This window comes from Giraffa tippelskirchi, chromosome 7 (genome assembly GCF_054371585.1).
Source record: "Giraffa tippelskirchi isolate mGirTip1 chromosome 7, T2T-mGirTip1v1.2.pri, whole genome shotgun sequence".
In the NCBI taxonomy this organism is placed as follows: domain Eukaryota; kingdom Metazoa; phylum Chordata; class Mammalia; order Artiodactyla; family Giraffidae; genus Giraffa; species Giraffa tippelskirchi.
In genome coordinates this window covers 18,537,995-18,550,205 of record NC_137281.1, presented here as the reverse complement: position 1 = coordinate 18,550,205, position 12,211 = coordinate 18,537,995, and the positions used below count along the sequence as shown (strand labels likewise).

At 46.6% G+C, this 12,211-nt stretch overlaps 1 protein-coding gene across 4 annotated transcripts in view; it reads left to right on the top strand.

Moving 5' to 3' along the window:
- WDR88 (WD repeat domain 88) overlaps positions 1 to 12,211 on the top strand; it is a 43,969-nt gene that overhangs the window by 10,522 nt on the left and 21,236 nt on the right. For all 4 annotated transcript variants that reach the window (XM_081510410.1, XM_081510412.1, XM_081510409.1 and 1 more), the window contains exons 2-4: positions 41 to 151; positions 5,648 to 5,736; positions 7,002 to 7,065. In XM_081510410.1, the coding sequence (XP_081366536.1) occupies positions 41 to 151; positions 5,648 to 5,736; positions 7,002 to 7,065 (264 nt within the window). The remainder of the gene's footprint in view (positions 1 to 40; positions 152 to 5,647; positions 5,737 to 7,001; positions 7,066 to 12,211) is intronic.

Genomic DNA, 12,211 nt, shown 5'->3' with positions numbered 1-12,211 from the left:
CTGCAACCTTCTGAACTCCTTCAGGCTATCCTTTTTTCAGATCCCGTTTAAAGTTATGAGGGGGCACGAGCACATTGTGAGTTCCTGTAACTTCTGTGTGGACGACACAAAGATCCTCAGTGGCTCCTATGACTGCACCGTGAAGCTGTGGGTAGGTGGCCCTGTGTTAGGTGGAACCAAAACATCCCATAAGCTTATGTCACCTCTTATGAGATTTCCCCAGTATTGAGTTTCCAGACATTCAAGGATCCCAAAGATTTGGAGAAGCCTTTCTAAACAAAGTGCAAGAAGAAAAAGCAAAGTGAGGGCTCACTGTAGTGTTAAGTCACTGGAGAGAGATGAAGTTACTGTGGCTGCTGTCAGCCTGTTGACTTTGAAACAGTGGGAGAAGGGGTGGAGACCACTGGACCGGGAGCTCGCCAGCTTTTGCTGGAGGCTGTGCCTGAGGGTCTCTGAGCTGGGTCATCACTCTGGGTCTCCTTCTCACTTGGAATATTCAGTTCCATCCACAGAGATGGTATGTCCAGGCCTGGGTGATCAAAGAGGACAGAAAAGTGGCCAAACCTGGGACCTGTCCACGAAGGGTGAGTGGGAGAGGCAGGCCAGAGAACAGGTCAGTGCCGTAAGATGCAGGGAGCAGGGGCACAGGAACAGGGGTGTGATGGTCAGACAAGGTTATAGAGAGGTGGCCACTATGAGCTCTTTCAAAGCCTTCAGGGCATAGCCAGCAGACCCTGGTGGGCCTGCTTGGGTGTACTGCTGGACAGTCAGGAGAAGATGAGGAGGGATCAGGGCTGGGAGATGACAATGGCCATTGGGGGCCATTCCGCAAATGAGTGTGTGGTGAGGCTGAGCCCACTGGGAAGGACAGTCAGTTCTGAGTTTTGCTATCTCCTCTGGCTTCAGGAGCAGGAAGGGGACAGGATGGAGTAAGTTAAGGCTGATTCCTGGGTTCCAGTTTGGGCAACTATGTAGAGGATAGCTCCTCACCATCCAGACCACCTTAGAGGAACATCTTCTGGGTCTTGGTGGGTACCAAGCCAGGATGACTAGGCAGGAGGGTTTGGAAACTATCCAGATAGTTCAAGCCCCACATTAGAGACCTACCAGATGTTTGACCCTGGTTACATGACCTCCTGGGCCTCCCTGAATTTCCCCAGGCCTCTCAGGATCAGCTGAGAGCTGGGGCTACTCCAGGACCTGCCTGGCCCATTCCAGGTCCCTACAGACATCCACTCCCTTCTCTTCTGTGGCCCTTATCCACCACCCCCTCCACCCAGCCCCATGATCTTCTTGTTGGGAAAGCCACTGGTTCCTCTGGAAGCCCGAGGCCCTTTCTTAGCCCTCTAGGATGACTGAGAAGGCCTAGGGGTAAGGGGGTTTCTGCTGGTTGTCATCACCTATGGAGAGGGAGGTTGGTGACTTTCCAAGTGTGCATTTTGCTTTACCATCTTCAGATTGTTCTCGTGTTCTTCTCACCTTTTGAGTCAGTGGAAAGACTCACAGGGGTTTCTGTCTGTTTTGGCCAAAGGGTTTCTCCTTCTCTAAGGGGAAGTCTGCCTGTTTTTTCTTGTCCCAGTATTAGGGACCATCCATCAAGACATCCCTGACTCCCCGCAACAGCTTCACTGCCCTTGCTTCCTGCCTACTCCATGCTCCTTCCAGGATGCAGTCACCTCAACCTGTCCAAACTCCCTCCATACCTGACTTGTTCACAGCCCTACCACTTCGTGCCACCTTCTCCAGTTGCTCCCTCTCCACCCCCTGCCCTCCTTCATACCTTCACGCCTAGTTGCAAAATCACCCAGTTCTCTGGTCTCCCTGCCTTGGCTGCCCCTCCAACAGGTCCTCTTTGCTCCCCCTGGCTCTCTTTTCTCCATCTTTGTCTCTGCTCCTGGCTCCTCCTGTGGCTCTCCCTGCCCCAGTTACAGTTCTTGGGCTAGCCCTCCCTCAGGGGATGACAAGTCATTCAAGTCATTACCATGTGCATCACCTTCTCCATCGAGGTATCTTTGGAAAAAGTCTCCTTGCCTCTCTCTTCTCTCCCCCACTCTCATCACTGTTTTTCTTCTCAACCCACCACAAACCCAAACATCTGGCTTAGCCTTTTATTTATTTATTTGTCTGCACCAGGTCTCAGTTGCAACATGTGGGATCTAGTTCCCCGACCAGTGATCAAACCTGAGCTCCATGCATTGGGGGTGCAGAGTCTTAACCATTGATCCATCAGGGAAGTCCCCTGGCTTAAGCTTTAAAAAAGCTCCCTTTCTCCTAACTGAAGATCATTGTGAATAATTTAGAAAGTCCATCAATGTATGAAGAAGTGGGGGAAAAATTATCCTTATCTTATGCCCAATTGTCCTCTAATATGGTACATCTCTTTTCAGTCATTATAAAAAAAACCACTTTGCTAGTCTTTCTCATATTATGAAGGTAAGATGGCTTTATCACCAAAAAACAAAAAAACACAAAGAAAAAAAATCATTCCGTGAACCGTGAGTAAACTGCCGTGAAAAGGTTGGAGTGTAGTTCCTTTTTCCTGTTTGAACATGTGTACACATATTTATGAAATTGAGACCACGCAGTAAAGCTGTTTATATAATGACAGTAAACACGGGCTACAAATATGGTCTCTCCTCCTTTATTAGAACCACTTTCTCGCCATTCATTCAAAGTCCAACCAATCTTAAATTATCTGAATCCACAGGAAGAGTTCCTAGTCCCAAATGCCAAATGAAGGGGTAACTGTCTATTTGTTTTCCCATACCCCTAGCCAATGGCCCAGTTATTTCAGGAAACATTCAGTACAAAACATAGACATTTCCACTGTCTTTGGAATTCACTGGCAACATCTGGCTCTATTGCTATGTAGCTTTCCCGCCAAGTAGTTCATGGCAGTGCTCATTTTCCAAGTTATCAGTCCGCGATTGCTATTTTCCCTCTTGGCCATATGGTGGCACTATCGAGCACTGAACTTGTGCAGCCCCACAGACCTCATTCTGTTCTAGTGCTGCCCTTAGCTGGCACAGGGCTAAGGCCACAGACTTGGCCACAGACTGCAATGGGCCTCATCCTCAGGACCCACAGTGATCATTTTCTTTAATTCCCAGACACATTTTTTTTTTTTGCAACCCCATGGACTATACAGTCCATGGAATTCTCCAGGCCAGAATACTGGAGTGGGTAGCCTTTCCCTTCTCCAGGGATCTTCCCAACCCAGGGATCGAACCCAGGTCTCCCGCGTTGCAGGCAGATTCTTTACCAGCTGAGCCACATGGGAATCCCTCAGACACATATTTTTTCTAGGGTAACACACCAGCCAGGGAGGCTGGATCACAGACCATCAGAGCCAGTCATTTCTTCCCAAGTCATGAGGCTCATGAGCTGATCCTCCAGCCTGGATGTGTCCTGCCCCCATGAGTTCCTCTTTGGGATCTCTTCCTGCCAGGGGGCTTTGATTAAGGACTCGGCTGTTTAGAGTCTCATGGAGCAGGGGTTGAGGGACTGGATCTGTACAGAAAAGAGTTTGCACAGGTGGCCTGAGGCTGCTGTCCTTGCAAAGACCCGCTGGCAAGGCTGGCCTTGGCTGGCATCTGGGAACTTCGCTGGTGAGCAGTGTCCTACAGTCATATGAATCTTTCCCTAAGTGATCCAGGGGGCTCACTGTGTCTAGACTGTGCAGACCACGTGGGTGATGCCTGTGTGACCAGACCCCCATAAAAATCTGGGTCCCGAGGCTCAGGTGCACCTCCCTAGAAGACAGCAGCTGACATGTGTTGCTACGACTGGTTGCTGAAGGAATTAAGTACATCCCATGCTACCCACAGGGAGAGACTCTGTCTTTTCCAAAATTTATTTATTTTTAACTGAAGGATGATTGCTTTACAATATTGCATTGGCCATGCATCAACACGAATCAGCCATAGGTATACATATGTCCCCTCCTTCTTGAACCTCCCTCCCACCTCCCACCCCTTCCCACACCTCTAGGTTGTTACAGAGCCCCTGTTTGAGTTCCCTGAGTCACACAGCTAATTCCCGTTGGCTATCTATTTTACACATACTAGTGTATATGTTTCCATGCTACTAGGGAGAGACTCTTGGAAGCAGTGCTTGGTTTTCTCTGGACCTCACCCCATGTGCCCTTTCCTTTGCTGAATTTGCTTTGTGTCCTTTGGCTGCTGTAATTCATAGCTGTGATCATGCCTATATTCTGAGTCCTATGAATCCTGGAGAATCATCAATCATCAGGGTGGTCCTGGGGACCCCTGACACAGAGCCCTATGCCTCCCAGCAGGCTTGTGGTCTTAATGGGAAATGGTCTCTGCATGTCAGGGAGAATTGTCTCAGGCCTGGTCTGGCCAGGCCAAAAGCTCTCCCAACGGGGCACCATAATTTCACATAACAATGCAGGATCTTTCTAGAAATTCATTGTCTTGCTAATAGCATTTGTTTCAAGGGGACTTTCCACCTCTGCTTATCCTGAAAAGTTGCCGACGCATTTTTTTTTTCGAAGATTTTTTTGATGTGGGCCATTTTTAAAGTCTTTATCAAGTTTGTTGCACAATTGTTTTTGTATTTTGGCCACAAGGCATGTGGGATCGTAGCTCCCTGACCAAGGATTGACCCCGCACCCCACAAACTGGAAGGTGAAATCCTAACCACTGGACCGCCAGGGACGTCTCCACATTTATTGAAAGCATTTTGATTTCTGTCACTCAAGCACCTTTCACTTTGGGACCCTCATTTTTCCCATCATATTGTCAGTTATTACCCTACCTTGTCCTCATCATATTCTCTAGTTGTCTCCCCTCGGTGAGATAACAGTTGCCTGGGTCCCACTGTTGGATGTCTTAGAGTTTAACTTCCCCCTTTAGGTGTACACAGACCATTGCCGGTGAGTTTGCTGTCTGTCCCCTGTAACACATGACGAACCTTTTTCATTAAACTTTTCGTTTGGAATATAGTCAGTTAAAAATGTTGTGATAGTTTCAGGTGGACAGCAAAGGGACTCAGCCATACATACAATATACATGTATCCATTCTCCCCTAAACTCCCCTCCCATCCAGGCTGCCACATAACACTGAGAAGAGTTCTCTGTGCTGTACAATAGGACCTTGTTAGATAGCAGTGTGAACATATTGATCCCAAACTCCTTAACTATCTCTTCCCTCCTGTCAACCATAAGTTCAGTGATGAACCTTTTTTGTGCACAAGTCTTTGACCACAATTTAGATTATTTCCTTAGGGAAGACTGTCCCCCCGCCACACCCCAGAATAGAATTGCTAGGTCAAATGGTGGGAAGTTTTAGAAAGTTCTTGAAAGATCTTGCTAGATTCTGTGAAGCCGCTTTGGCCAGGAGAGAATGAGAACATTACCTGTTTGCAGCTCTGCCTTCAGAGTGGCCCGTTTCCATGGGCCACTGTGGGATGGAGGGGGAGTTCCTGGGGATGCCGTGGATGGTGACGGTGGCCTTCCTGCTCTGGGAGTGGTGGGGAAGTCCTTTCACCCTTCTGAGCTGGGGGAAGAGTCATAGGACCGTGAGTACTCAGACAAGCTCAGGGTTGATGCTGAACTCAGTTCACTGCTTCTGTTGACACTTTAGTGACCTCTGCCCCTCTCCCGCTCTCTCCTGCTGATACGAGGATGCTGAGGATGGATCCATTGTTCGGGATTTTGACCCAGTGCCCAAAGGTCCTGTTTTGGAATGCAGCATCACGGCTGACAGCAGAAGGTGACTTGCCCTCATGTGACTCTGGTCAGGAAGGTGAGAGGGCGGGGCAGGCCCACACACAGCACGCCAGGGACCATTCACTGTCTTTTCAGCAAACACCCGACCTTACACTCCCATATGTTGGTCTCCTGGTTTCCATCTTTTGCTGTGAGAACCACGTAGATGTGATGACTCTGAAAATTTAAAATGTCAAAAAGACGAAGTGTACTGTGACTGAAGCCAGTCTGAATGTTCTTCATGGAGTTTCTTTCCCACAGTCACGCCTGTGGACTGGGGCAGCTGCAAGCTTCACTAGCGATTCAGTGCAGGCCCTCATGTCACAGGGAGAAACTGGGGCCCAGGAAGCAAGCCTGAGCTGTCACTGGGGAGAGTTGGGTTGGGAGGCCATCTGGGGTGCATTTGCGTTCACGCCTCGCACAGATGTGAGATGAGCCTTTAAAAGGGGATTTGCTTTAAAATGGATTTGCTTTTAGCCTGAGCAGTAGCTACAAAATTAATCTACGAGTAAAAACGCGTGGGGGAATTTAAGTTTCATGTACATTCTCATTCACTCAGTCATGTCTGACTCTTTGCGACCCCATGGACTGTAGCCTGCCAGGCTCCTCTTTTTCCAGGCAAGAATACTGGAGTGGGTTGCCATTTCGTACTCCAAGGTAAGCTTCATGGGAATTTATCTTATATAGAGGACACATCGTCACTGAAACATGCCAAATAAGAAGGCAAGCACACACTTATATTACTGGGTTGGCCAAAAAATTCATTAGGGCTTTTCCATAACATCTTATGGGAAAATCTGTGTGAACTCTTTAGCCAGCCCAATATTGTACTAAATGTACAAAGAAAACATTCAGAATGAAATGAGCTATGACAGTCTTTTCCTGTAAAAAAAAAAAAAATAGATGTGAAATCAGTGGAAGAAGCGATTGATCCTTGTGAGTTGTGGCTATCCTTCTAAGAGAAGTCAATTACAAAACAGAAGAAATGATACCTTTAATGCCCCAGAGAGAAAAGGACATATTTGGATGGCCGATTAAAGGATTAAGGAAGGGGATGGTGTTGTGGTGCCTTCTGTGTTAGGATCTCTCTGTTTTCACTGAGAACCCCCTGTTCTCCAGGGGCCTCATGAAATATCCTTAGAAGGGTTCAAGTATTTTTTGCAATCTTGGTCCTAAACTGTAGAAACTTTCTGTTAAATATTTGATTTTTCTTAGAAACCACAGGTGTAATAGTCTGGGTCGTTAAGACTCTTGTCATTTTCTTTCCAGAATCATTGCATCATCTTATGACAAAACAGTGAGGGCTTGGGACCTTGAAACAGGCAAGCTGCTGGTATGTATGCTCTGCCCTGGTGGAGATGTCACAGCACAGGGTCTTCTGTTTTTTTAATTTTTTAAGTGGAGTGTAATTGCTTTACAATGTTGTGTTAGTTTTTGCTGTACAGCAGTGTGAATCAGCTATATGTAAACATGTATCCCCTCCCTCTTGAGCCTTCCTCCCACCACCCCCACCCATCACATCACCCTCCTCTAGGTCATCACAGAGCACGGAACTGAAATCTCTGTGCTCTACAGCAGTTTCCCGCTAGCTATCTGTTTTACACGTGGTAGTGTAGGTATGTTAATGCTGCTCTCTTAGTTCATCTCACCCTGTTCTTCCCTGCCTACAGCACAGGTTCTTACTGGGCCTTAGGTGTCCTTGAGCTGGTCATGGATTGGGAAGAGTAGCCAATCTTCCAGGAAAGGAATATTTTCTCAGGGACCCAACATGATGGATGGTGGGCTTCAGGGAAGGGAAGCTATCTGACGTGGGCCGCGAAGGGCTCTGCTTCAGGGATGGGGAGGGTGGGTATAAGGGAAGAAGTAGAGGTGGGGGCAGAGGGTAGGGAGGGTGGCATTATCGACTGAGAGAACTGTGTGGGAAAAGAGACCCTCTCCTGTGGGATGTTGGCTTTTGATGGGGGCAGGAAGTAGAGCTGAGGCCATGGGCTGAAGGCCACGTGGCCAAAGTACAAGGCCGCTGGTTCCTAGTCTGTTTTCCATCTGAGAAGGGGCCACCATCCATCCATCCATCCATCCAAATGGGCCCAGGGTCCCTCTGTCTCCTGCCTGGTGTCTGAGCCCCCTGCTCAGGCACTCGGCAGGGTTTCCTGCCCCATCCCCATTGCCCTCCCCCTCCGCCCCCCGGCCCCGGCAGCTTCTCATCACCTCTCTTCTCCCTTTCTCCTCTGTTCTCTCCTTAAAAGAAAAATCTTGTTTAGTGCAAGATTGATTTATTTTCATTGTGAAACATTTTTAGAAAGACGAGAGAAGCCAAGTGTAAAAACATAGTGTTACAGTTAACATCTTGGTGTCTCTTTTCCTGCACACACATTGCATATGAACACGGGCAAGCATGACAACTTGACATGTTCTGCTGACAACAGAGTGTCATTATATATGATCACTGATTACTCCTGACTTTTAGCATTTTCCCAAATGCTTCTTTCATCTCACATAAAAGTCCTGCTCTTGTCTCTAGCCTCTTTGGTTTTTTTTTTTGAGATGTTTCTCCTTCTCTTCTTTTTTAAAAACTCTCCCCAAGATTTTTTTTTTTTTAATATTTGTTTATTTATTTGGCTGCCCCAGGTCTTAGTTGCAGCATGTGGAATCTTTAGTTGTGGCATGAGGGCTCTAGTTCCCTGACCAGGGATCAAACCCAGCCCGCCTGCATTGAGAGTGAGGAGTCTTAGCCACTGGACCACCTGAGAAGTCCCTTCCCTTCTCTTCAGTAACTTGTTTTAGTACTTTTATTACTTTTGTTGCACAGGACGTCCATGCTACTTGCCATCTGTAGGGCTGACTTAGTGATCCACTGCGGCTTGGCAAATTATTCCAAAACTTACTTTCAAACAACAAGCATTGATTGCCTCGCAGAGTTTCTTTTTTCTAAAATAATTAATTGGTGTATTTTGGCTGCACTGGGTCTTCCTTGCTGCACATGAGATTTCTCTAGTTGCAGCGAGCGGGGCTGCTCTCTCGTCGTGGTGTGTGGGCTTCTCATTGTGGTGGCTTCTTCTGTTGTAGAGCACAGGCTCAGTAGTTGTGGTACATGGGCTTAGTTGCCCCTCAGCATGTGGGTCTTCCCAAACCAGGGATTGGACCTGTGTTCCCTGCACTAGCAGGGGGACTTTCAACCACTGGACCACCAAAGAAGTCCTTGCAGAGTTTCGTGACAGAACTATCGGAGCAGGTTAGCCGGTGGTTCTGGCTTAGGTTCCTTGTGAGGTCACATTAAGGATGTCATCTGGGGCTACAGTCTTCTGAAGGCTCACTGAGGCTGAGGGTCTCCTTCCAAGATGGCTGTTGGCAGGAGCCCTCAGTTCCTCTGCACCCAAGTCTCTCCATAAGGTTGCCTGAGTGTCCTCTGGACATGGCGGTTTACTCTCTCAGAGCAAGTGATTCAAGAGAGCCTCTAGTTTCCTTCTTTTTTTTTTATTTTTGTGGTTATAGCTGGTTTACAGTGTTTCAGGTATATGCAAAGTGATTCAGATATATATTTGTGTGCATGTGTGTGTATATATGTGTACATTATAAATGTGTATATTTATGAATATAAACACATATGTTCTTTTTCAGATTCTTTTCCATTATAAGATATTATCCCACCCCCATTTTCCCCTTTGGTAATAATACCAGACCACTTGACCTGCCTCTTGAAAAACCTGTATGCAGGTCATGAAGCAACAGTTAGAACTGGACATGGAACAACAGACTGGTTCCAAATAGGAAAAGGAGTACGTCAAGGCTGTATATTGTCACCCTGCTTATTTAACTTATATGCAGAGTACATCATGAGAAATGGTGGGCTGGAGGAAGCACAAGCTGGAATCAAGATTGCTGGGAGAAATATCAATAACCTCGGATATGCGGATGACACCACCCTTATGGCAGAAAGTGAAGAAGAACTAAAGAGCCTCTTGATGAAGATGAAAGAGGAGAGTGAAAAAGTTGGCTTAAAACTCAACATTTAGAAAACTAAGATCATGGCATCCGGTCCCATCACTTCATGGCAAATAGATGGGGAAACAGTGGCTGACTTTATTTTTCTGGGCTCCAAAATCACTGCAGATGGTGACTGCAGCAATGAAGTTAAAAGACACTTATTCCTTGGAAGAAAAGTTATGACCAACCTAGACACCATATTAAAAAGCAGAGACATTACTTTGCCAACAAAAGTCAAGGCTATGGTTTCTCCAGTGGTCGTGTATGGATGTGAGAGTTGGACTCAGAAAGCTGAGTGCAGAAGAATTGATGCTTTTGAACTGTGGTGTTGGAGAAGACTCTTGAGAGTCCCTTGGACTGCAAGGAGATCCAACCAGTCCATCCTAAAGGAAATCAGTCCTGAATATTCATTGGAAGGACTGATGTTGAAGCTGAAACTCCAATACTTTGGCCACCTGATGCGAAGAACTGACTCATTGGAAAAGACCCTGATGCTGGGAAGGATTGAGGGCAGGAGGAGAAGGAGACGACAGAGGATGAGATGGCTGGATGGCATCACCGACTCGATGGACATGGGTTTAGGTGGACTCCAGGAGTTGGTGATGGACAGGGAAGCCTGGCATGCTGCGGTTCATGGGGTCGCAAAGAGTCAGACACGACTGAGCGACTGAACTGAACTGAACCATAAGCTTGTTTTCTATGCCTGTGAGTTTATTTCTGTTTTGTAAATAAGTTCTTTCGTATCATTTTTTTAAGATTCCACAATAAATGATATTGTATGATATTTGTCTTTCTCTGTCTGACTTATTTCACTTAGTATGATATTAATAATCTCTAGGTCCATCCATGTTGCTGCAAATGGCAATAGTTCATTCTTTTTTATGGCTGAGTAAAGGAGTACGTCAAGGCTGTATATTGTCACCCTGCTTATTTAACTTATATGCAGAGTACATCATGAGAAATGGTGGGCTGGAAGAAACACAAGCTGGAATCAAGATTGCTGGGAGAAATATCAATAACCTCAGATATGCGGATGACACCACCCTTATGGCAGAAAGTGAAGAAGAACTAAAGAGCCTCTTGATGAAGATGAAAGAGGAGAGTGGAAAAGTTGGCTTGAAGCTCAACATTCAGAAAACTAAGATCATGGCATCTGGTCCCATCATTCCATGGGAAATAGATGGGGAAACAGTGGAAACAGTGTCAGACTTTACTTTTTTGGGCTCCAGAATCACTGCTGATGGTGACTGCAGCCGTGAAATTAAAAGGCGCTTACTCCTTGGAAGGAAGGTTATGGCCAACCTAGATAGCATATTTAAAAGCAGAGACATTACTTTGCCAACAAAAGTCCGTCTAGTCAAAGCTATGGTTTTTCCAGTGGTCATGTATGGATGTGAGAGTTGGACGGTGAAGAAAGCTGAGCGCCGAAGAATTGATGCTTTTGAACTGTGGTGTTGGAGAAGACTCTTGAGAGTCCCTTGGACTGCAAGGAGGTCCAATCAATCCATCCTAAAAGAGATCAATCCTGGGTGTTCATTGGAAGGTCTGATGTTGAAGCTGAAACTCCAGTACTTTGGCCACCTAATGCGAAGGGTTGACTCATTGGAAAAGACCCTAATGCTGAGTGGGATTGGGGGCGGGAGGAGAAGGGGACGACAGAGGATGAGATGGTTGGATGGCATCACCGACTCGATGGACATGGGTTTGGGTGGACTCCAGGAGTTGGTGATGGACAGGGAGGCCTGGCGTGCTGCGATTCATGAGGTTGCAAAGAGTCGGACACGACTGAGCGACTGAACTGAATATTCCATTTTATGTACATACCGTATCATTTTTTATCCCTTCATCTATCAGTGAGCATTTAGTTGTGTTCATGTCATGGCTGTTGTAGATAGTTTTGCTGTGATCATTGGGGTGCATGTATCTTTTCGTTTGTTATTTATTTATTTGGCTGTGGCGGGTCTTAGGTGCAGCAGGCAGAATCTTTGTTGTGTCATGCAGGATCTTTCATTGTGGTACACAGGCTCCAGAACATGTGGGCTTGGTAGTTGTGGTGCACAGGCTTAGTTGCTCTGTGGCATGTGCGGTCTTAGTTCCTCGACCAGGGATCAGACCCATGTCCCCTGCATTGGAAGGTGGATTCTTAACCACTGGACCACCAGGGAAGTCCCACACGTATCTTTTTGAATTAGAATTTTCATCTTTTCCATATATATACCCAGGAGTGGGATTGCTGGATTGTATGGTAGCTCTGGTTTTAGTTTTTAAGGAACCTCCATACTGTTCTCTATAGTGGCTGTGCCAAATTATATTCCCACCCACAGTGTAGGAGGGTTCCCTTTCCTCCACACCCTCTCTAGCATTTTTTATTGGTAGACTTTTTGATGTTGACCATTTTGACCGGTGTGAGGTGATAGCTCTTTGTAGTTTTGATTTGCATTTCTCTAATGATTAGTGATGTTGAACATCTTTGCATGTGCCTGTTGGCCATTCTG